Raw genomic sequence first — 24,438 nt, forward strand, 5'->3', positions numbered from 1 at the left:
AACAAATCGGATAATCATCATCATACCTTTTGAAATTCAAGCACACTAGAACAAAATCTACATTGAAAACAATCATCACACCTTTTAATTAGCATATCTAAATATTATCATCATTGCAATGGGTGTAAAACAAAAGAAATATAAAAACGGAGAGGAATATAATGGAGATTGGAGTAATAATAAAAGACATGGATTTGGTATTCATTCATGGCCAGATAATAGAATTTATGTATGTAATTTAAATTTGCATCGTGATGGAAATTTATTCGATTTATTATTCGAAATAATGATGGCAATAGGAAGGTCAATTTAAAGACGATTCAATGAATGGTCATGGAAAATATCAATGGCCAGACAATAGACTCTATGTAAGTACTATTACAATACTCTAAAATAATTTATTCAATAATTATTGAATCAATTACTGAACGACATAATTATTCGAATTCAAATATAAAAGGAAGGATCTTTCGTCCAAGATCACATGACAGGAAGAGGTCATTATTTTCAAGATAAAAGAGATCCTCTCTTAGAAGAAATCAGCGGAGAATTTTTGAATGGAGTTCTTCATGGTCGTGGAACTTGTTTTAAGAAAATTCTGAGTCCTCAAAATGTAACTACTGGACTTGTGATAACAGTTGGATATTGTTGGAATAGAGGAACTTTACATCACGGGTTTGAGATTATAGTAGATAGTAATAATAATGTTCAATCTATCAAACAATTCAAATCAAATTTCAAATATTCATTTGATCCACATGCAGGTGACATTTTCTTTGAAAATGATAATGATGTTCCAGTTTCAGTGACTACTAATGGAGGCACAAATGGAAATGCACCAACAACTCCAACAAGTGGTAAAGTTCCACTTTTGAGTTTATCTAATATTGGTAATTCAAGTTCTGGTAGTTTGGATGCCATTTCTCCGAGAGTGAATAATTCACTAACTCCAAATTCTTCAAGGTCACCAAGAACTCCAAGAAATCACTTGATAAAACCAGTTGGAATCAACGAGGCCAAGATTGAACAAATTGAATTTATTGAAGTTGGAGAGCTGAATCGTGTGAAAAATGATTTGGTGGAGAAACAATCGGGTTTACTTCATGCATGGAAGGAAAAATTGAATAATGTACAAGAAAAGATTAAAAATCTCACAAAACAAAAGGCAAATTTGGAGAGTCAATTGGCTGAAGTAACAGAGGAATTAACCTATTTCAGAAATAAGGACACTGAAACTGAGCAAAGATTAGAGCAATACATTTCCCAACATAAGGAACTTTTCGAAGAATATGAACTTGTCACCAATAAGAAGATTAAAACATTGGAAAGCACTATTCATGAGATTAATCAAGTTAAAGAAATGGAAATTGCAAAAAAGAATTCAGAAATGGAAGAATTGAGACAATCTCTCCACAACAAGATTGAAAATCTAGATCGTGAATGGAATCAAAAGTACTCTGATTTGGAAAAGGTCAAGACAACACAACAACCAACAGCTGCAGTCGATGAATCACCAACAAGCCTCTCTCCTGAAACAAATCAAATTTCAGCAATACCAAAGAGGAGATCATCCATAATGAGACACAGAAGATCATTCTCCTCAATGGACGTTCCACAAATGCAAACAACAAGCGAGGGAGATGATTCGAGCTCAACTAGTATTGGATCAGTATCTCCTGCCTCAAATACCAATATTGGAACTCAGGTCATTGGAGAAGAGTTTGATATCGAGTCAAGTCCACATGCCACAACAACTTACAAAACTCTAAACAGCAACACTGCCATCAATACAAATTACGAAACGGCTCAACAGAGAGAAAATAAGATTATTGGACGACCTCGATCAAATTCACAAGACAATTCCTCAGCAACTTCATCCATTGACATTGTGAGAGGAACAGTCAATAGTGCCCAGCTCAATATTCAAGAACGACCACCACAACCAATCATTGACATTGCAGCTACATCATCTGAAAAATCCACAACTGAAAATTCATCATCTGAAAACACAACTGCATCCTCAAATGGAAATTCCTCAAATTCTACTCAAGAATCATCTCAAGCAACAGAGCATTCTAATGACAATGAAAATAATTCAATCAACTCGAATGAATCAAATCAAAATATGCAATTTGACATTTCTCCACGTATTTCCACAAGTGAAACCAAACATTCAATCAAATCAACTTCTCTTGAGAATTCTCCAAAATCTTCTCAAACTTCTACGTGGGTTTCTGCTGATATTCTCTATCAGAAAATTAGAGAAAATCTCAAAAAGACTTCCTCTCCATCAGAAAAGGAAAGTTCTGGAAAACAAATTTCAGATTCCTTTGATTGGCGACAAGTTTTGAAAAAGAATAACAACCATAAATAAATTAATTGTAAAATAGATCATATCAGCTCTTAGAGTAATTTTCGATAAACTATTTATGAATACTTTAGGAAATAAAGCAGGAAGACTGTTTTTTCTAAAATAGGAATTTTTAAAAAATTGTTAATTTACCAAAAATGGAATTTTAATTGAAATTCACAAGATGATTTTTAAGCCACTACTAGTTTTAATCAAAATTTGAAAAATTAAACAAAAATAATGTCCACCTCGCCAATCATTTCTTCCAATGCTCTAAACACAATCAATGCTGAGGAAACTGCAACCTCCAACAAACCAGAATTAACTGACAATCCACCACCACAAGAAAGTCTCTCCATAGCTGGTGGAGAATCTAATCTGTTGAATAAATCAGACGAAACAACAAAACCTTCATCAACAGATGAAATTCCAATTATTCATCACCATCAACATCAAGATCAAGTACCTGCAATGAGCACAACAAGTGCATCTAGAAGTGGTGAACATTCTGTTGGCTCCTCATCCTCTCAGCAAATTGCTCCAACCACAACGATGGTTTCTGTGATTGTGGACGAATCTGAGGAGGATAAGGATTTATTGAGAAGTGATTATGGAAATAAGAGTTTCTATCACCTTCATGCACTGAATGATGAACCATTGAGCAATTATTGTAAAAACTATGGAGAATCCACTGAAGGAAATAAGTTTGCCAAGTTGGCCAGATTGATTAATCACTTTCCAAATTTCAATAGAAAAGGAATGGAGAGATTTACCTTGGAGGGTTTGAAAGAAATGTGTCTTGAATTAGGGTTGAATACAGAAGGAAAGAAGGCCCTTCTAATTGATAGATTATTCAACTTGTACATTGAGAAACATAAGGATTCAAAATTGGAATTCACATTCGATACTGCAAAGGGAACCACCACTGAAAGTGAAGAACTTCACACTCATGAAGAGGAAGAAGAAGAGGTCAATCCAAAAACTGGAGAACCATTCAGAAAATCTCCTCGAGTTGCAAAGAGAAAACAAACAGAAAAAGATACATCAAGTAAGAAAACAAAATCAGACGACTCCATCACCAGAGAATACTTTATGAAACATGCTGATGATTTGAAATTCATTGTTGATGGAAAGGAACACACAGCTGCAAAGAAATCTGAAACTCACAATTCATTTGGATGGCATTACAGGTAAGTTTTTGAGCTTTCAATCTCAATTGACTCACATATGAAAACAGTGGAGCAGGAAAGATTGATGTTGGATCACATTCAGTTCCAGTTACATATACATTTAATGCAATAGTTAAAAAGAGTGGAAGAAAAGAAGAATCAGAGGAAGAATAATCTCTTCTCTTGTTGTAATTTTATCAACGCTTCAAATTGTTAGGAGTAAATTCTGTGAATTTCAGAGCTTTTCTCTTCTTATCTTTTTGCTGTGTTTCATGAATGCCATGATAAAAATCCTGATATTCATTCGTGTTAAATGTCACTGATGAGTTTGATGATGAACTGTTTCTTCGTTGATTAAAATCAAATGATTGAGGCACGTTACTATTAGTTATTGTAATTCTCTTCTTTTTTCCTGTATTATTATTTGAAAGATTGGTTACACTAATACTTGGTGTCGTTAATTGGAAATTACTGCTGGAATCCGAATCACTTCCTTGATATTGCATATTATTGTTGGTATTATTATTATCAGGAGATGGAATACTGCCTAGATGAAAATTGTTAAAGGAAGAAAGAGAATTATTGGTCTGTGACATTTCAAACATTGAATTTCTTCGATAGGATTGGGATGGTTGTAAATGTGTTTTGGAAATCAATGGATTCTGACTCATAAAGACACGTTGATGGTAAAGATTTTGAGAAAATTCACTTATCTCTGGTGGAGTTAACATGTTTTTGACATGTTGAGGAGGGTTTGTCATATTCATTGATAAATTATTCATACTGCTGCTGTTATTATAATTATTGCATGTATTGAATGGTAGATTAAGTTGAGGATCAAACATTCTATGACTTGCAGGTTCTTCCATTAATTGATTTCTACTACTAGTTGGAATTTGTTTTGAAGTCTGCAGCATTAAATTAGTGAAAGATGTTGATGATTCATCCAATGATCTTGCTTTTCTGACATGTCGATATTTTCTCAATCCTTCTTCTAAGAGATCATCCAAGCTTTCCTCCTTTAAAACAAAAGTTCCATTAACATTGTTATGATGTGATGTATTGTTGATACTATTAGTATTGTTCTGATCAGAAAGTGCTGGAGATGTTGTACATGTGATATCATCAATTTGCATCTTTAAACATGTGTGTGATGAATATGAGAGTGACCAAATTGCTTTTACCTACCTTATTAAAAGATTCATATTCATTATTGGGAATGCCCGGAGATGACTCCATCATTAAATCATTATTCGTATTATTGATCATTCTCATATTCTCTGGTTGTTGAATCACAATATTAATTAAGGCTTGAATATTTGCCTGATCTGGCGATTGTTGTTGTTGGTGATGTATTGGATGTGGAGATAATGGCATGGTTGGACTGTTATTATTGAATTGTTGTTGTTGTTGCTGTTGTTGGCGTAATCTCGAATTGTTCATGTTGAAAGCATGTTGTGGTGCATTGTTTGGTTGTGAGTGGAATGAAATGGTTTGCTGTTTCATGTTGGATGATGGTGAAGAAGTGGAGCATGTAGGTGATGGTGATGATGTATTATTTGCAAGATTTGTTGAGGCTTGATGATTAACACTATCAAATGATAGGCTTCTTCTAAAACCATTGGACACATCATTAAGCATGGAAAATTGTGAAGGATTCATTAGGATTCCATGAAAGTATAAAGCAGTCTGCTGGTGGTTTGGTCTTTGGTAATATGAGTTGGTGTTGTTGTTGTTGTTGTTGGTTTCTAAAGACAGTCCCTTCTCTTCCTTCTTATCGTATCTTCAAAATGGGGAAAACTAACAAACACCTCAGTCGTGCTTTTCTTTTAAGGTATTTTCTGTTCCAAACACTTGAGGAGGCAAATACATTCCACTATCCATTCCATCAACGATTCGATATTGGTGCTCGCAGTTGTAAGAGTTAGTTAATAACCATGTACCATTGTTACTACTATTCTATTGTGTAATGTAATAGTGGAGAGTATGATGTTGTTAAATAATATAGTATCTTTGGCAGGTGGTATATTCCATTGAGCGTGCTGAGATGTATCAATACTATTGAATAGAACATCAAAGGAAACAACAGTAACACTCCTTAAAACAAATAAGGTAAGGGATTTCTTTAATAGCAAAATTTAAGTTATACAGATTTTTGTAAAGGTCGCCATATTTGCCACTGAAGCCGCCAAATAACGACCACCACACTCAATAAAATCAAGCATTGCTTGTAAGGTGCGTAATAATTTATTGTTGTGGGCAACCTGGAGGCATTTCGCCACCTTTTCCTCCCTTCTTCTTCTTTTGGCCACCAAAGGCAAGTTCTTGAAGGAATTGATTCATCACCTCATTAGCATTACCTTCAGCAAATTCATCCATATCTTCATAGTCATCATCCTCATCACCTTCTTCAACATCTTCGTAATTTTCATCATCATCATCTTCATCATCACCTTCTTCTCTCATTCTTTTGAGTTGATCTGCAATATCTTTATCAAAATCATGTTCTTCGAAAGAATAATCTGCTTCTGATGGACAACCACACATGGTTCTCATTCTGTATCCAATCCAATCGTCATTGCAAAGGGTTGTATCGCCACTATGAACTGTAGAGCTGAAATAAATAGCTCTCAACAATTGATAATCGCTAATAATTGAGTATCTGGTATCATTTCCAAGAATGACAGTTCTAAATTCTCTTAATTGTTTCAAGAAAATTCTGAAATTTCTCTTTTCAATAGCTATCCAATCACTTTCTTGGAATCTATCGTCATCATCCAAATAATTTTCAAAGAATAATGTCCATGGGATTGATTTCAAACTTTCTGCATCGCTTGTTGCCAATGGCAAAACCCTATAATCGAGTTTAGTTAAAAAGTCGTGACTATGATAACGAGCCTTGTGGAAGAAGGTATATTTGAGCTCAATGCATTCATATGATTTTGTAGAATGGAATCTAACAAGTGTATCCAAGCTTCCAATAGCTCCAACATCAATATATCCTGGGCTGAAATCAATTACACATGCTTGAGCACAGAAATCAGCAACAATGGACTTATCTTTGATATCAGAGAGGGCATTCTTCATAATTGAAAATGTAGTTTTCAATATAGTTTCGCAGCTATCCTCATCTTCTTCTTCTGCATACTTATTATGTTTCTTTTGATTTTCAACACGATCAACAAAATATTGATGCCACTTTTCATTTTCTTCAGGTGTTAATTCATCAGCAGAAGGTTCCAATTTGAAAATTTCCTTGCTCTTTGCTCTCCAATCGATAGTCTTATTTGTTTCACTTTCTTGAATGATTTGATCGGCTTTATCTAAATCAAAGTAACCAGTATTCTTTGAAAGAGCCAAAACTTTGGCTTTATATTCTTCGAATTCCTTTAAACCTAAAGTAGTATTTGCAACGACGAAAGGATTGTATGATTCAATAAGATGGGATCCAGTTTCGAAAGAAATATGATGATTCTTTTCAACCAAATAATAGAATACGAAAGCATCCAATGGTAAATTCAATAATTTAGAGAGTGACAACTTGACAGTTTGTTCACTTCTTCTCTTGGTCAATGGAATTCTGAATCTAAAATGTGGTACAGCAACATTGTCTCTTTCGACAAGTTCAATATTTCTCTTTTTTACAAATTCGCTAACTTCTCCAATGCACAACAAGGAAAAATCAATTGTTCTGAACATTCCCTCATTCTTGGTTTCCTCTTCAAGAGGAGCAAGAAGTTTTTCCAATTCTTCATCACTCAATACCACAGCATCAAGTGATTCTCCGATTGGTTTTATCTCCTCAGGTTTTGTTTCTTCTTTCAAACCTCCAACAATGGTGATAACTTCTTCCTCCTCGACATATTCTTCAATGACTGGCATTGTTGCTTTGTGATGATATTTTTTTAAAAAGTTCAAAATATATATTTGATGATCAAATTTTCTACCAAGCCAATATGAGAATTTGTAATGTTCAATTATTGAATTAAATAATTAATTATATTTAATGGAAGTGATTTGGAAAATAAATTAATTTCATATTTGTAATGATTTGTCCTTCCTAATTGAAAATTCAAAGATTGTAATTCGATGGTCAAAATTCATTTCACCAATAAAGGAGAGTGTATTGATTTATTTGTGAATCGGTCCAAAACTTGAAGGAGAATAAAAGATTTTTAGATTTAGATTACAGTGTGCAATATCTTGATATCCGTGAGCTTTTTGGAACAGTTCAACTCCCTAACCACCAAACGATCTTCATATTCCTTCCTATTCACATCTTCCTACAAGCATTCAACAAAATTACGTATCCACACTACCTCCCTATCAAAACATCTCGATTATCATTCCTGATTACAATTTCCTTGCAGAATTGTTACGATTTTGCAAACAACAATGTCAATGTCTTCCACTTCCGCGTGCTGAAATTTGATTAAAAAAAAATTGCAAAAAATAAGAAAATTTAAATTTTCATATCCTTGTTGGAAGATTTGCTATCAACCTATCTCGAGTGTTTGACAAATTTGAAATGCCAAGTTTTTTTAAATCGGTATCATCCGATAAGACTGATACTCACATGTATAATGTAGAGGATATTGATATTAGAGATTGGAGTGTTGAAGATTTTGCCTATTGGTTATTACAGAAAAATTACAAAAAGAAAATCATCAAAGGTTAGTTTCATCATCATCATCATCATGATATTTATTTGTGATTTAAAAAAGTATTGAAAAAGGAAAAGTGGAATGGTGACTCTTTAATGGAATTGAAACAAGAAGGAGATTTACAATCTAAAATTCCTTCAGGTGTTGCCAAATCAATATTTGCTGATATTCAATTATTAAAAACAAAACAAGCTGAGGAAAGTCAAAAGAAAACGGAGAAATTAACACCAGACGAAATACGGAAATCTCGATCATTTAAACCTGTTAATATTGTAGATGATGAAACTGAACATGTCGGATCTGTTCTCAGTACAACAAGTTCTATAAGATCTAGGGAAGGATCAATGATTAAAGCAGCAACTCCTATTCCTGTTGATAATGGAAACAACAATCCACTTTCATCAAATGAATTTGTAGAACTCTTTAATGATATGAGAAATATAGTAATTGCTTACAAATCAACTTCACCAATTAACATGGCTCGTTCGGGTACTGTCATTAATAATTCTAGCACTCAATCAAATGATAATTGCCCTGCTTGGGATATTGAATCTCTGAAAATCAATCAAAAACAAGATTACAATTGTTGTTATGGAAAAATTGAACAAATTATTGAAAAGTTTAAAATTGAAAAGAATGTGAGATTGAACACAATTTCGAAAAATCAATTGCAAGAAATCACACAAAACTTGATCATTCAAGCAAGATTTTCCTATCAATTTTTAAATCCACAACGGTTGCTGAAGAGTGTATTGTTGGAAAATAAGAATACCATCAGCTTTTTGAGAATTAAAATCGGTGTCAGGGTAATGAACTCGGATGAAATTAATGATTATGTTAATATGATATCTGAACTACCTGAAGAAGACAAAACTGAAGAACTTCATCTTCTTTCAGCTAGAATACCATATGCAGGATTCGCAATGGCAATTATTATTGGTCCATTCTACATTGAATGGAACAGATTTGGTATTGCAACAGTGAGAAATAAGCACTATAGCCATGACGTTTTGTTTTTCGATGCTAAAGTTGTTAAAGGAAACGATGAAATTACAACACTTTTGAGCAAGCTGTCAACTTGGGCTTGTTATTGGAATGGTCAAAAAGATTTTGATATTTTACATGCCAACTCTTACACATTTTGTAAAACTATTTTTGAGAATATTGAGTGTCTGAATGATTTCCCATCCCACATCAAAGATTTGATAGAACTATTTAAATTGGGAGGAGTTTGTGGAAATACCATCTATTTGAATTCACAACTTGAGAAATGCATTCAGCAACATGGCAGTGAATCTCTTCGTTCGAAACTTATCCACAAACAACTGCAAGCATCCATAACATTTACCAATCAAAGAGTATTCAACGAGTTTACATCAATTATTCAGGAACATCTTGATTCTGAATATCTGGAGTACTATAAGACGCTAAAGTATCAATTACAAATGATAGAACGAGGTTTTTGGTGTGATATGGAAAGAAATGGAAGAGGAATGGAAAATGAACCACTCATGGTTGACAATCAATGTAAAGCCATGTTCAATCCAAGTGGTCTTTTAGAAAATGCCTTCCTTTCCACTGATGAACACAATATTCACACAGATTTCGAATTTAGTAACTACTCTGTACCATTACCTAAACTTTAACGAGTAAATTATTATTGAATTAGTTCTATATTACAATTTATTTTTGAAAATGTTCAGCAGTCTTTCTAACCAAACGTTTCACATGACCAAGTTTCTTTACACCTAATTTCTTATAGTCTTCTTCTGTCATGTCTCTTATATCTTTCATTACCAGCAGTTTCTTCTTTTTGAATAAACTCCAATTTTCATCCATGTGGTTTTCTTTCAGGAATTCTTCCACAGATTTCTGTTCCTCCTTCTGAGAGAATTCAATTGCTTTGGAGAGAACCCAAATTTTAAAATCTTCAGTCTTTCGTAAGTGGTTGAACACCTCTTCTTTCATTTGTGATAATACAGATTGGTACAATGTTTTTAAAACTTTCTTTGCTTCTGATTCATCTTGCTCCTTTGCTGCCTTATTAACAGCTGCCTTAGTTTTGGAGCTAACATTTAATTCGAATTGAGAATCATCATTCAAGAATTTTTCAACTACAATCAATGAAATGTCAAGATAGGACAAGTGTTGAATATCTACATTTCCAAACACTTTCTCAGTGGCATTATCAATAACCTTGATATTCATTAATTTATCTACAAATATTTCATCATTTTCCAAACAAGTCATCATTACATTTGACAGATTAGAATTCAGTGAACCAACACTGTTCGAATCACTCGAATCTGACTCATCAAGCTCTTCATCACACGAACTAATTCTGTGTTGAATTTTAGGATTTTTCGAGAACCAAGGTTCCAAAGCTTCAATAAACACCAATTGCTCATCATTCCTAGCTGATTCCAAATATTCTTTCAATCTTTGCTTTCCATCATTTTGTTGAATAAAACTTTCAAAGTTATTGTAAGTTTTCAATAGTTCTGAAACGGTGGCAAAATCAGAATCAGATGTAGTGGAATTTGCACTCGTTGATCTTCTCTGCATTAATTTATCAGCACAATTCAATGATGATCGACAAGTACCACTATTCACACCACTATTCCCACCAACAAGTAGAGAACCACGTGGTGAAGCATTGTTATTGATTGTTACGATTGCCACAGATGATGTGGTCGAATTGGCAGGTTGTTGATAAGCAGTAGCAGTGGTGGGTGACAGCAGCGATGCAGAGCTCACATGCTGATGATTCATGGACGAGGTTGTTGCTGCTGATGGTGAAGAAGCATTGTGGTGTAGAATGTTTAACATTTTTTTCTTATGAGGGCTTTTTCACTTTTGCTTGACAAATTGAGTTTAACGAAACTGATGTCTTGCTTCAGTTTTCATTGACTCAAAATTTCAATGTCAAGTTTATTTTTTCATTTGATCAAGTTTCTTCCCAGTACGGTAATTATTAGAAACAAGAAGAGAGAAAGGACAACCCTACAGGTATATTCGCCATTAAATTTTCCGTTTTTAACGAATAAGAAGACGGAATACACCTGTTGGCACAGTTAAATTTTGTTAATTTTCCCAATTGGGATGAGTTGAATATTTCCATAACTTGATATAATATACTATTCCGGTGAAATTAAATGCAATGTCACTGATGATTACTACATTGTTAGTACGTGATATTAGATAAGAATCATTGAATTGGAAAAATAGTAATGAATTTACTTCTTTTTCTTTTTCTTTGATTTGTTGTTGGTTATAATTGAGCTACCAGAAGAGGAGCTTGGTTTTAAGGTTTGTGAAACTTGTTGATTGGTTTTTGCAACCTCATGTTTGGCTTGATCCATTTCCTTGTCGTATTTTTCTAAGAGTTTTTGGAATCGTTCTTCTTTTTCATCTTTTGAAAGTCCTTTGAGTGAGGAAATATTCTTGTAGGCGTGAGAAACTTCTTGATAGAGTTTAGATTCATTTCCGAGAGCCTTTTCAACTCTTTGTAAGCTTGCTTCCAATAATGACATGGCTTCATCGATATTTCCACTATGATTGAAAAGATTTGCCAATTCTGTTGAGGCAAATTCTCTTTCGAATAGATATTCATTTCCATATTGTTGTTCGAAAAGTCTCATTGCATTTTGGAGATGCTGAATACCTGAGTCTACTGAACCTGTCAAGTGAATTTCTCTGCTGGAAAGGTACAATTCATTGATAGTTGTTGGATTTGGTGGGAAACTGTTGAGTGTTGTTTGTCTGAACATTCTGGTATCTTCTCCCATAATTTCTTCAACTTCAACTGAACCCTTTGTTAAAGGAATATTTATCAAATACTTGCTTGGACTCATTTCTATAACTTCACGAATGAGTTCAAACAAATTATTGGCCTTTTCCCTCCATTCATCCAATTTCTTTTGATTTTCCTCAGAGAGTTCAATTTGAATATTGTCCAATTCTTGTTGTTCTTGTTTGATATTTTCAGTTCCCATTTGTCCAACTTTATCATTCATGGCTTGTTCTTGCAAACATGAGCAAAGTAAATCATAATTACTTGCCAAACTGTAGGCAGCCAAGATCCAAACTGGATTGTCTCTACCATAATGCTTATCTACAATATTCATACCAGCTGAGATGTACTTTTCTGCATCAATGTATGGTTGAATATCGTCTGGTGGAAGGTTTTTAGCAGCATTGGAGTGAATTTCACCAATAGTAATCAGAGCCTTGGCCAATTTCACTTCATATTCTGGATTTTTCTTGTTAAGCTTGTCTGGAATGGCATTCAGCAAGACACAAGCTCTTTTAGCATACGATAAACCTTGTTCATACTTTTCGGCCAAATTACAGAGAGAGGATAGAGGTGATAAAACTTCTCCGACTTGAATTGAATTTTTGCCGTAGAATGAAATGGCTTTAGTGAGAGCCTTTTCATATTGCAAGATAGCTAATTTGATTCTTCTTTCAGATTCAAATAATTGTGCAACTCTCTTAATTATTTCAAAGATTGAATCCTTTTGTTTTCTAATCTCTGCCTTTGTATCTGATTTGTAGCTTGTGAGTGTGAGCTTGGCTAGAACATTTTCCTCCTTCTTCAACTTGTCATATAAAAATCTTTCTGCCATTTCATATCTTCTCCATTCAGGAAATTGAGAAGCCAATGAGGTTAAAGTTAATTGACTACTCAATTCTGTTCCATTTGTATAGAGTTTGAATAGGGAATTTTTCATTTCTGAATTACTGAAAACTCCATAAAAGAAATCAATATAGAATGAAACATAATTAATAGAATAAATACAATCCTTCACAAGAGGGAATCGATCATCATGAGCTTCAACCAAATTATAGGCCATAAAGTACATGTTATGAACCTCTTTCAATGCTTCAATCATATTATTATTATAAAAATGTATCAGTGCCAACTTTTCCCTCAATTTAAACATGCTAATATGATTTTCTCCTAAAAAGTCAACAGTAACATCAATACAATATTGCAATTCCACCTTGGCTTGTTCAATTTCCTTCAAATCCATCAATAAATCAATCAATCTATAATAATAATTCAAAATAACTGCAATACCTCTACGATTACCAAAGGCTTCTTTAATTTGTGCTCTCAAAATTTCAACTTCATCCCTTTCTTTAGCATTGTTACTTGATGTAAATTCCATACTACTATTAGAAATAAACTTGTTCAACAACATTTCCATATTATTTTCAATATTATTATTTCCATCATTCAATAATGAAAGACTTTGATGATATTCCGAACAAGTTTGCAATCTTCCGAATCCATATTCTTGATGATTTAAAATTAGGATACTCTGTCCTGCTCTGAGTATGGTTCCTTTAATATTGTTGTGGTGGCAGGAAATATGTGCACGTTGACAATGGGAAAATGTGTGTTGAATGAAATTCTTCATTTTTTATGTTCAATCAATTTTTTCCATAGTTGAACATAAACTTTTATTGAATGAATATTACAGAATCTTTCATACATTCAAAACAATTGTTCAATAATAAACAGGTCCTTTTACTGAGGAGTATGCTTTTGAATGAAATCATTAATGTGTTGACATACTTTGTCAATACGATTGGCAAAGAATAATTGACCACAATCTCCATAAGTAACGAGCTTACTATTTGGAAGGTGTTGGAATGCGTAGATGATTTGATCCTCATAATCTACAGTCTTGTCGAAAATACTGGCCTGGATGAGAGTTGGAGTTTTGATGGATTGTAAATAGTCCTTCTTACTCTTTGAAAATTGCAAAAAGAGAAGCAAATCAGTAATGTATCCAATATTCTTATTGTGAATTGTGGCAATGTTGTACTCGAGTCCTTCTCTTAATTGATACTTTTCAAATGTGATTTTAGTCTTCTCGAGGCATTTCATGTCCAACATTTCTGGTTCAGTGTTGACAACGGAGAACTTTAGAATTAGATCAGGGAAGAACTTTACCAATCTTACAACCATATAGCTCATCAACTTTAAAATTGGCTTTTGACTTCTGAACATTACAGATGGATCCATAGCAAAAGCACCAAATCCAATACTGGCATTAAATGGCTTTGGCTCCTCTACATCCATACCCAAAAATTTACTCTTCAAATTTGAATCATCGCTTTGGTCCCCAATCTTGGATACTATAATCTCCTCATTAGTTTCCTGTTTTTCATTCATTAAATTCACAAGATTTGAAATTTTCTTTGGTGATTCTCCTCTTCCAATCATTAAATTTCTCGTAACAGGTGCAATTAATTGCAGAGATTTCACTCTGCTTGGGTACTTTTTAGCAATGTGCATTCCAAATGGTCCACCTCCAGAAACTGAAATAATATTAAATTTTGAATTACTTCCAAAGAGATGATTCATTAAATCAATCATCATTTCACCATTTCTCTCAATCAAAAAGTTCAATAAAGGTGGTGAAGATGAATTTCTTTCTTTCAATGATTCCAATTCATAAATATTTAACATGTGTGTAACATTGGTAATATCAAAAGCATTAATCAATGGAGAAAACTTTTCTTCGACAGGAAAATAAAATCTCATTGCACGAACTTCATCCTTATTGATTCTGGAATAGTTTGTCAAACCATATCCAATTCTAGAAGGTGAAACAACAATCCAATCCTTTGGACATGATTTCATAAAATTAGCTCCTTCTTCATAGCCTCCTGGTGTTCCATGTCTATGATTTAATTCAATATATGGCAATCCACCAATTTAAAACCTACATGTATAAGAACAATTCTCTCGATTCCGACTTGGATTTTCCCTCATAATTTAAAGTATGAAATTGAATAGGTCCATTCCTCGTCTCGAATAATTTTGTTTCATTCTTCTCCTTGATTGCATATATTCCCGATGATTCCGACATTAAAATACTAAAATCCATTGTGATGATGCCCACCACAGCAACAATCATCACAATAAAGTAAAAACAACACTTTTCTGATAGACACATTTTTTTGTAAGTTTACATTTAATCATTATCAATTTGTTCTTCTTTTAAACATTTCATTAAATTAGTTTTCAATTAATAATCTTAATTCAATACTTACATTGAATTAAATATTCTCCTATTTATTTCTCGTTTACAAAATTACTTCTCTCAACATCCCGACTAACACTATCGAAGGCTTGCATTTTTCATCTCGCAATTTTATGAAGAGTTTTTAATGCCGAACGGAAAATATTTTCATCAAATAACAAACGGAAAAAATGAAATCAACTCAAAGCTCGTCTTCAGCAAGACGTATGTCTGTGCTCCAACAACACTTGTTTCCTTCATCATTGAATAGTAGTAATGGAGAACATCAATTTGGATCATCTTTGAAGGAGGAAACTCTTTTAAATGAATCATTTGTTGGATTTAATGAAACTTCATCAGTGTCCGATAGTCAAAAAAAGAGAAAAGCAGTTATTGTATGTGGTGCCCGTACACCTTTTGTTAAAGCTTTTGGAGATTTAATGGAGGTAGGTTGATAGTGATGAGGATTTTTAATGAAGATTTGATACAATTTTAAAGGTTGATTCTATTGGATTGGGAGTTTCTGCTGTTGAAGGACTTTTAAAGAAGACAAAATTGGATCCAAACCTTATTGATGAAATTATTTGGGGAAATGTTGTATTAAATACTAAAGCACCAAATGTTGCTAGAGAAATTGTCATTGATTTAAATTTACCAAAGAAAATTACTGGTGTGACTGTCAGTAGAGCTTGTTTGTCTGGTCTTGAAGCAATTTTACAAGGAATTAGATTGATTGAACATGGTGCTGCTGATGTAGTTGTAGCTGGTGGCAGTGACTCTATGTCTAATGGTGAAATGGCCTTACCGAGGTTTGTATTTATTTGATGAACTATGAATTTATTTTCAATTAATTTACTGTTAGAAATTTGACATTAGCTCTCGGAAAATACAGTTATGGAAAGGATAAAGGATCTATGAAGGGATTAATTCAATTCTTTAAAGATGCAGGATCACCATTATCTTGGATTCCAACTGCTCCTGCAATTGCCGAAAGATCAACTGGAAAGGTATGTTAATAATTATTTCAATATGTTGTTGACATTTAAATTATAGACTATGGGTTATCATGCTGATTTAATGGCCGATTTGAATAAGATTACAAGAAATGTACAAGATGAATTTGCCACTGCATCTCATAAGAATGCTGCCAAGGCAAGACGTGAAGGTAAATTTGAGGAAGAAATTTCTCCAGTCCGTTTGAAGAATGGTAAAATTGTAAATAGAGATAACCTTATTCGTGAAGATAGTGATGTTTCAAAGATGGGTAAATTGAAACCTGTATTCAGAAAGACTGGTACTGTCACTGCTGCCTCATCATCCCCTCTTACTGATGGTGCTAGTTGTGTATTAGTTATGAGTGAAGAGAAAGCCAAAGAATTGGGTTATCCAACAGATATCAGAATTTCATCATATGCTACAACTGCCGTTGATCCATATCCACAACTTCTTCTTGCTCCAGTTTTAGCCTTCCCAAAGGTTTTGGATGGTGCAGGTGTTACACTGGATCAAGTTGATTTGTTTGAAATTCACGAAGCTTTTGCTGCTCAAGTCTTGTCAACCACTGCATGTCTTGCTAGTGATGAATTCTGTCAAAAGAGACTTGGTAAGAGTAAGGCTCTTGGTGTTATTCCACCTGAAAAATTGAACGTAAATGGATCTTCAATTTCTCTTGGCCATCCTTTCAGTGCAACTGGTGGTCGTATTTTGACATCAGCAATGAATGAATTGAGGAGAAGTAATAAGAGATATGCAATTCTTTCCGTCTGTGCAGCTGGTGGTCTTGGTGGTGTTGCCCTTGTTGAAAGAGTGCCTCCATCTGAACAAAAATAATCATTCCTGTAGTATATCATTAAATTATTCATAATTTCATTTGTAAATTTGAAAATGTGTTTCATATTTTAAATACGTGCTGGTAATGGTTTATCGTTTTATGGGATGTTCTTGGTACTCTTAACAAATCTTTTTCATAGAAGAAGTCGTACACGTCATCTGATTAACCTCACACACCTGAGCATTGTTTCACACCAAAAGTTTGTAAAAAAATGCCACCACAAAAGAGGGTTAAAGATCCAAAAGAAAAGGAGAAGAAGAAATATGAAAGACTCCAAGAACAAGTCACAGCACCACAAGATAGTGCTTTCAGATTCGCTGTTTTGTTCGGTTGTGCTTTAGTTGCTTTCATTGTTTTACTAGGTATGTGTGTAATAGTGTAAAATGATTTGATTGATCATCATCAATAATAATTTATAGGCTTGGTATTCACATTCAGCGGTGAACGTAAATATAAGAAGACTGAAGAAGGTCTTCCATATCCAGCTAACGTTGAAGTTACCGATAAAGTTTTCTTTGATATTGCTGTTGGTAAGCCATCAAAGAGAAATCCACCTATTCGTATCGTTCTTGGATTGTTCGGTAATGAACAACCAAAGACTGTTGAAAACTTCCGTTCATTAGTTACTCATGAAAGACAAATTGGATACAGAGGTTCACTCTTGCACAGAATTGTTCGTGGATTTGTTCTTCAAGGTGGTGATATCACTAAAGGTGATGGTACTGGTGGTGTTTCAATTTATGGACAAAGCTTTGATGATGAAAATTTGAGTATTGAAACCTTCAAGGGTTGTCTTGCTATGGCCAACAAGGGTCCAAACTCTAACAATTCTCAATTCTTTATTACTATGGCTTCTACTCCTCATCTTGATGGTAAGCACACTGTTTTCGGACGTGTTTTGAGAGGATGGGAATTTTTACAAAGATTGGAACTTATTAGAGTCAATGAACAATACAAACCAGCTGTTGATATCATGATTGTCAACAGTGGTATCTATAAGGAAGAAGAACAAGCTCCTCAACCACAAGAATAAATTTTGTACTATTAAATATTTTGTAAATTATATTGGTGTAGATTATATTTAGTAGGAGGAGCATCAAAAGAGCTTGATAGATGTTTTAAGAAAGCAACATTGAACTTGAGGCAACCTTAGAAATAACTGTAATCGTAAATATTAATATTAAAATTCGTACCAATGAGAAGAGCTCCTTTATGATGAACCTTTAGGTTTGCTGAAGTATTTAAAAACCCTTAAAAAATGTCAGAAAATAAGGTCAAGATAACCTATGAAAATTCTTATATGGGAGACATCAAGTTGGCCCATATGTACGTTGATAATCTATCCGGAAAATACATGTACATTAAATTCAACTTTACTCTCAATAACATGTTCCATACAACCATTGAGGGAGAAAAGTCTGGAAAAACAAAGGAATTTTCTGTACTGTTGTATCCAACAGATCAACATGTCTATCTAACCAGCTTCCCAGTCCTTGATAGATATAAGAGTTGGAAATACAATTATACTTATGCTTGTTCGATTGCTGATAAACCAACTGAATCAAGAGAAATTTATGATGGTGTCTTCTTTGAAACATTCCATATGGGATTCGGAAGTTTGGTTGTTGCATTGAAAAACAACAATGTTTTGCAAAATTTAAACGGAGAAAAACATATTCAGGTTAAGATTAATTATACAACTCTCCAAAACTTGACACCAACAAAGACTTATGAAGATTTTGTTGATTTGTATGACCTTAGAGTTTTAAACGAATTGACAATAGATAATAAGAATGAAAAAACAACTTACAAGTACAAATACTTTATCAAAAAACCTGAAAAGACCCTAACTTTGGAAGAAATAAGCTCAAGTTTATTAACTCACTACTCTCCTAACTTTTCTCTCTTCTCCTCTCTTTTGGTTGAAAGAAGAGAACTCATTCCTGGAGTATTTGGAACATTGGAATTGACTAAGAGTGGTAGTGCAGTGCTTAGTTTTGAAAATAACAACAAGACAGCTGTCATTATTACAGATGTGGTAGTAAAGGGAGGTGAGATTTCATACGTGGATGCAAACCTCAGCGGGAGAGATCCAAATAGTCCCCAATTAATTGTTTTCCCAAATGAAACTTGCAAAGAGTTCTTAAATATCAAACATCCAAAGGGAGTGTTCGACATTTCGTATGAATGTAAGGTTTCTGAAGGAAAACTTGTTGAAGAGAATGAAGTCAAACCGTCTCTCTTTGTCTATGCTTACTTCTTCAAGACCTTTAATAGCTTATTATTGGCTGTCAAGAATAATTGCGAGAAGGCTCATATGTGTTATTTGTTTATGAAACAAATGCAAAATTGTACAATGGATACTGATTATTCAGATCAAAACAAAATGATGGTCAAACCTTATCAAACAAAATTGTATTCTAGTATTTTCTTGACCGATGTAACAAAACCATTCGTTTACTCATATGCCTATCAAGTCAGTAGAGTTGCAGATGAAAATGATCCAAATCAAGGCAATAAGCAAACAATTTTGGCTAGTTCAGATTCAAATGATGTAAAATCCCCTGAACTTCAGGCACAAGCTAATATTGAAAGAGAATTGGAATTAAGTGCAACCTTGACGGGTATTGAATATATGTCTGTTGTCAGTGACCTTGTAAAGACTAAAATTGAATCAGGTGAAGTGTTTGTTGATCCTGACTTCCCTGCAGAGACAGATGTATCTGTTTATGAATCAAGCTTCTCTGGAAAGAGAATTGAAGATATCAAATGGTCCAGAGCTTCTGAAATTCTTGGGCATAATTACGAAATTTTCTGTGATGGTATTTCTGCAGATGACATAAAACAAGGTTGTTTGGGTGACTGCTGGATGCTGTCTGCAGTTGCTGCTATTGCTGCACAACCATACTTAATTGAAAGATTATTTTCCACTCGTTCAGTTAACAAGGCTGGTATTTATGAATTGAATATTTGCACTGGAGGTGAATGGACAAGAGTAGTCGTTGATGATTTATTCCCTACAGATCAGTATAATAATTCTCTATTTGCTCACAATCATTCTGCCGAATTGTGGGTCATGTTGTTAGAAAAGGGTAAGTAATAGAACAAACATAATTGTGTAAACCTTATTAGCTTATGCCAAGGTTTGTGGATCTTATTCAAAGCTCATTTCTGGATTTGCTGAAGATGCATTCGAAGATTTTACTGGATATCCAACATTCTCAATTAGAATTAATACTAGGGAAAGCTCATTTAATGCTCAAAACACTTGGAATGAGTTATGTAATTTGTTGCAGAAAAATTACTTCTTCTGCTGTTCCACATCTGCAAATCCAGCTTTGGAAAAGGTTGGACTTGTATCTTCTCACTTTTATTCTCTGTTAGGTTGTAAAGAGGCTATGGGAGTTAAACTAGTCAAATTGAGAAATCCATGGTCAAAGACTGAATGGACAGGAGACTGGTGTGACGATGATACTAGATGGACATTACAAGCAAAGAAGGCATTCAATCATATGGAATGTACAGATGATGGTGTTTTCTACATGCCATATTCTGAATTTGTCAACTACTTTGTGAGTGTTACTGTTTGCAAGTACAATCAAGAATTTTCAAGAAATCAAGTTAAGGTTCATTGTAGTCCAAACACTGGTAATTTGGAAGATAAGTCAACTTATCCAGTTGCTGAGATTGAACTAGCTGAAGATCAAAACGAATGCTATTTTGGTATCCATCAAAAAGATCAACGTTACAAGGACGCCCCAAAAACTGCAGCTGGAATGGCATTTGTTGTTTTGGAGAAGACCACTGGTAATATTGTTGGTGGCTCGCCTTTCTCTTCATCCAGATCCTCATATACAAAGGGAATGTCTCTCAAGGCAGGAAACTACTTGCTTGTACCTGTTGTACATTCTAAGGACAGCGCATTCACATCATTTGTGATCAGTTCCCATACTACAGGTAAGAGAACTGCTTTGAGATTGATGGAAGCTGGCTTCGTATCAATTGGTGATAAGCAAAAAACCTTATTGGAAGTATATGGAATGGCTGTTCAAAAACTTGGTAACACTCGTGAAACACCACTTAGAGAAGCTAAAAAGAGGGCCACTTTAACTTCTTATACTTGGGGAACCTCAATTGCGTATGGTACAGATCACAATAAGAATGTTACTGTTGAACTCTCGGTAACAAGAAACAATATTGTCGATGCTGTTTTTGTTCCAAAATTTGATTTGACAGTTACTTCTCCTTTGAAAGTTGTTTGGATTGGTTATTGCCAAGCTCCACGGGATGGATTTTCTTATTCATCAAGTTTCTCCTTCTCATACTTGTACTAAATTCACAGCTTTATTGCTTTAATAAATATTTTTGTAAAAAGGAAATAACTCTTTCCTCAAATTCATCCTTTAAATGTCTGTGAATACAAGAATGAGGAGCATCTTCTACAATCCAGTACTCAATTGGTCCACTAGCTAAAGAAGAGAGGATTTGACTATGCTTGAAATCAACAACCTTATCTGTTTTGGAGTGCATCAATAGTAATGGTTTACTCATTTCCCTCATTGCATCAGATGCATGGTATGGATTAACAGAGAAGTCGCACATTCTCCAATTAACCAATACTGACACACCACGAATTAACAATTCAGGAATGAATTTACCGTAACTTTCAATGATACCAGCAAACAAACTTGGTAACTGATGGGACCATCCATTCTTATAAAGAGCTGACTCTAATACATCCTTAATTTGAAGAGTTCTTTCAGCAAATGGATTTTCAGCAATAATTGCCTTAATTCTTGGATCTTGAGAAGCGGCAACAATTGAAGAAGCGGCACCAGTTGAGCTTCCAAATGCAACAACTTCTACATCTGGAACTATTCCTTCAAGATAATCAATTGCTCCCATTACACCCATCCATTCACGGTATCCCAATGAACACCCTTCATCGCCATCACTAACTCCATGATTCAACATATCAAATAATAATACATGAACTCCTAATTTGTGAATGTAAGGTAAATGCTCTAAAACGTCTCTTCTGTCATAAAAGGCCCCATGAACAATGACGACAGCCTTTTTGGAATTCTTATCATTGGCCTCTACATACCATCCTCTCAACATCTTATTCTTCTCATATAGAGATGAGAATGAAATATTCTTATATTCCAAACCAAAATCAATGAGAGGATCATTCTTATGTGGTAACGCTTCAATATAATCAACCAACCTGTCACGATGATTACCCTTCATATATGAAACATGATCCATAGTAGCAAATGGTGGATGAATATCGTGGTCAACAGGGGTTTCCTTCTTTTCTTCATTATTCTTCAGTAAATTGAATCTTGAAACATCAATCTTCAATCCTGCCTTTCTATTAAAACTTTCTCCATTATCATCAGTATTACTTGTAATGGTATTATCAGGGAAAGTTACCAAAGTCTCTGGAATGTTTGCTGTATGAACCAATTTTCTATACAAAGTTGCATCTTCGTGAAGTAAATGGTGTTTAGCAGAAACAGAGACATAGGCAGCAGGGTGCATGAATAAATTAGGTAAAACAAATGTAACAATGGCTGCAAATGTGATAAATCCAAGAATATTCAGAGCTGCACATGTTACTATAAATTTGATAATCATTGATGTCTTTCTTGTAACTGGCTTCTTTACAATAATTCTTGATTTCTTTGAGAGTAATTGGTTGAGTATTCTTTTTGCCTTTGCTCTCTTATTTTCCTTCTCAACAATTGGAGTTAGGTCAGCTAAGGATGATGGTGAGTTAATGGAAATAGAGGAAACTCTATTTCTAGTAAGGTTATTAGTATCCAAAGTAATTGGAATCTTGTTCAAATTCACTCTAGCATGCATATCTCTTTCATGAATTGAATTAGTATCCAATGATTTTTTTGGTTGAACAACGTTGACTGATTTTGTAAAGTATTGATTCAAATCTTCATGACTCCAACAAGAAGAAATTGTTGAAGAAGGTTTCAAAGTAGAACCAGCACCGCCTCCAACAGTATCAAGACTCGCCATAGACGAGGCAATAGGAGTGGAAATAATAAATAGCTCGGAAGACATATTTACAAAAGGTAATTTTACAAATCTAGCGTTTAGCAATATATTTACAAGTTAAAGTTTTTGGATAAACCACAATCTATTATTAATACAAAGATGACGAAAATTGTTAAAGCCCCTACAAATCTCCTCTATCTAATAATATACAATTTTTAAATGATAACACACAATATCGATTTGCCCGTTTGTGTCTTAACGTCTTTTTTTTTTAATGTTTTGTTCTTGTGGCCCTTCATTAAGAAAAATCTCCCGCCAACAACGATCGTTTTTATGTACCATTAGCAACAGAAATAGAATTTACAACAGATTCTCAACTTGAAAGTGTTGAGGAATTGCCAAAATCACACACAGAGATTGTTAGATAGGAGAACAGAATGATGCAAAAGGAAAGAATAGCGAAAATGGTTAGCATCAACCATTGATGTTGTAAAATGCTAAGTGAATGTATCATAGTAAGAGAGATTTGCTTCCCAAAGAGTGATATCTTTTATTTGATATATTCACATTCATCAGAAACAGTTCACAAACCCAATAGTTAGAGAAGAGATTATTGTAATCTTCTTTGTATTGATGAACTTTGGGCATTACAGAAAAAAAATGCAATTATTTCTCAAACTCCTTTCGGGAAGGACCCTCACTGTCGAGTTTGAATCGAGTGATTTGGTGGAAGATGTAAAGAAACAAATTGCAAATTTATTAAATGATGATAAACTTACTTCGGAGAAATTGAGTTTATTTTTTCAAAACAATGAAATGGAGGATGGAAGGGTGATTTCGGATTATAATATTCAGAAAGAACTCAATTCTTTTGTGGTTAAATTAAAAACAAATGCAGGATTCAAAGATTATAAATTTTAATTTTTTAATTTTTTTGTAATTGACCATTTTTGGAAGTAAATTTTTTTCTTCAGGTTCAATAATTTCAAGTACTTTATTTTCATTAAAAACAACACAAGACCATAATTTCTGTACTGTTTTACCAACCAATCTCAATTGTTTTTAAGGAGAGTTTGATTTGCACCGATTGGTTTCTTCATACTTACCTTGAAGGACATTTCAGTGATCATGCAGACTGAAATGTGACTCTGGAAACTCTCCTCCTTGCACTCTGAGGATGAGTCCAGAATTTGGTCAATGATCAAAGTGATTGTTGCCCTCCTTCTCAATTTTTTTCCTGTGAGGACTCATCTGGTATGATTTCTCGCTCTATTCAGTAATTGAAACTTTAGGTCATTAACTCTGATATTTAATCTATCAATCAAGAAATATCAGATTTGCATTTGAAAGGTTGAAAGTGTTAATACTC

General features: G+C 33.8%; 12 protein-coding genes across 12 annotated transcripts; 6 read left to right on the plus strand and 6 right to left on the minus strand.

Annotated features, from left to right (window-relative positions):
• Window positions 1-484: 484 nt before the first annotated feature.
• On the plus strand, window positions 485-2,395 carry NAEGRDRAFT_81347 (uncharacterized protein; the record flags this gene model as incomplete). The annotated part of the gene is made up of 1 exon (XM_002671891.1): window positions 485-2,395. One exon carries the CDS (start codon window positions 485-487, stop codon window positions 2,372-2,374), a length of 1,890 nt encoding a protein of 629 aa, XP_002671937.1. The 3' UTR covers window positions 2,375-2,395.
• Window positions 2,396-2,590: 195 nt separating this feature from the next.
• On the plus strand, window positions 2,591-3,544 carry NAEGRDRAFT_72933 (uncharacterized protein; the record flags this gene model as incomplete). The annotated part of the gene is made up of 1 exon (XM_002671892.1): window positions 2,591-3,544. One exon carries the CDS (start codon window positions 2,591-2,593, stop codon window positions 3,542-3,544), a length of 954 nt encoding a protein of 317 aa, XP_002671938.1.
• A 172-nt stretch (window positions 3,545-3,716) lies between these two features.
• NAEGRDRAFT_72934 (uncharacterized protein) lies at window positions 3,717-5,181 on the minus strand (the record flags this gene model as incomplete). Its single annotated transcript, XM_002671967.1, has 2 exons — window positions 3,717-4,655; window positions 4,708-5,181. 2 exons carry the CDS (start codon window positions 5,179-5,181, stop codon window positions 3,717-3,719), a joined length of 1,413 nt encoding a protein of 470 aa, XP_002672013.1.
• Window positions 5,182-5,745: 564 nt separating this feature from the next.
• On the minus strand, window positions 5,746-7,401 carry NAEGRDRAFT_59310 (uncharacterized protein; the record flags this gene model as incomplete). Its single annotated transcript, XM_002671968.1, has 1 exon — window positions 5,746-7,401. One exon carries the CDS (start codon window positions 7,399-7,401, stop codon window positions 5,767-5,769), a length of 1,635 nt encoding a protein of 544 aa, XP_002672014.1. The 3' UTR covers window positions 5,746-5,766.
• A 694-nt stretch (window positions 7,402-8,095) lies between these two features.
• Window positions 8,096-9,829, plus strand: NAEGRDRAFT_72936 (uncharacterized protein; the record flags this gene model as incomplete). Its single annotated transcript, XM_002671893.1, has 2 exons — window positions 8,096-8,192; window positions 8,244-9,829. The coding sequence occupies 2 exons, from the start codon at window positions 8,096-8,098 to the stop codon at window positions 9,827-9,829; spliced, it is 1,683 nt and encodes a 560-aa protein (XP_002671939.1).
• Window positions 9,830-9,866: 37 nt separating this feature from the next.
• On the minus strand, window positions 9,867-11,012 carry NAEGRDRAFT_72937 (uncharacterized protein; the record flags this gene model as incomplete). Its single annotated transcript, XM_002671969.1, has 1 exon — window positions 9,867-11,012. One exon carries the CDS (start codon window positions 11,010-11,012, stop codon window positions 9,867-9,869), a length of 1,146 nt encoding a protein of 381 aa, XP_002672015.1.
• Window positions 11,013-11,399: 387 nt separating this feature from the next.
• On the minus strand, window positions 11,400-13,523 carry NAEGRDRAFT_59311 (uncharacterized protein). The gene has a single exon (XM_002671970.1). It carries the CDS (start codon window positions 13,394-13,396, stop codon window positions 11,420-11,422), a length of 1,977 nt encoding a protein of 658 aa, XP_002672016.1. The 5' UTR covers window positions 13,397-13,523; the 3' UTR covers window positions 11,400-11,419.
• Window positions 13,524-13,719: 196 nt separating this feature from the next.
• Window positions 13,720-14,742, minus strand: NAEGRDRAFT_52532 (uncharacterized protein; the record flags this gene model as incomplete). Its single annotated transcript, XM_002671971.1, has 1 exon — window positions 13,720-14,742. One exon carries the CDS (start codon window positions 14,740-14,742, stop codon window positions 13,720-13,722), a length of 1,023 nt encoding a protein of 340 aa, XP_002672017.1.
• Window positions 14,743-15,414: 672 nt separating this feature from the next.
• On the plus strand, window positions 15,415-17,053 carry NAEGRDRAFT_60894 (uncharacterized protein; the record flags this gene model as incomplete). The annotated part of the gene is made up of 5 exons (XM_002671894.1): window positions 15,415-15,448; window positions 15,584-15,669; window positions 15,722-16,032; window positions 16,086-16,230; window positions 16,277-17,053. 5 exons carry the CDS (start codon window positions 15,415-15,417, stop codon window positions 17,051-17,053), a joined length of 1,353 nt encoding a protein of 450 aa, XP_002671940.1.
• Window positions 17,054-17,265: 212 nt separating this feature from the next.
• On the plus strand, window positions 17,266-18,087 carry NAEGRDRAFT_52534 (uncharacterized protein; the record flags this gene model as incomplete). The annotated part of the gene is made up of 2 exons (XM_002671895.1): window positions 17,266-17,416; window positions 17,474-18,087. The coding sequence occupies 2 exons, from the start codon at window positions 17,266-17,268 to the stop codon at window positions 18,085-18,087; spliced, it is 765 nt and encodes a 254-aa protein (XP_002671941.1).
• A 225-nt stretch (window positions 18,088-18,312) lies between these two features.
• NAEGRDRAFT_72942 (uncharacterized protein) lies at window positions 18,313-20,154 on the plus strand (the record flags this gene model as incomplete). The annotated part of the gene is made up of 1 exon (XM_002671896.1): window positions 18,313-20,154. The coding sequence occupies one exon, from the start codon at window positions 18,313-18,315 to the stop codon at window positions 20,152-20,154; it is 1,842 nt and encodes a 613-aa protein (XP_002671942.1).
• A 1,227-nt stretch (window positions 20,155-21,381) lies between these two features.
• Window positions 21,382-23,330, minus strand: NAEGRDRAFT_81350 (uncharacterized protein). Its single transcript, XM_002671972.1, has one exon. It carries the CDS (start codon window positions 23,133-23,135, stop codon window positions 21,399-21,401), a length of 1,737 nt encoding a protein of 578 aa, XP_002672018.1. The 5' UTR covers window positions 23,136-23,330; the 3' UTR covers window positions 21,382-21,398.
• Window positions 23,331-24,438: the final 1,108 nt, after the last annotated feature.

The sequence above is a fragment of the Naegleria gruberi genome (assembly GCF_000004985.1).
Source record: "Naegleria gruberi genomic scaffold NAEGRscaffold_57, whole genome shotgun sequence".
Classification (NCBI taxonomy): Eukaryota; Heterolobosea; class Eutetramitea; order Acrasida; family Naegleriidae; genus Naegleria; species Naegleria gruberi.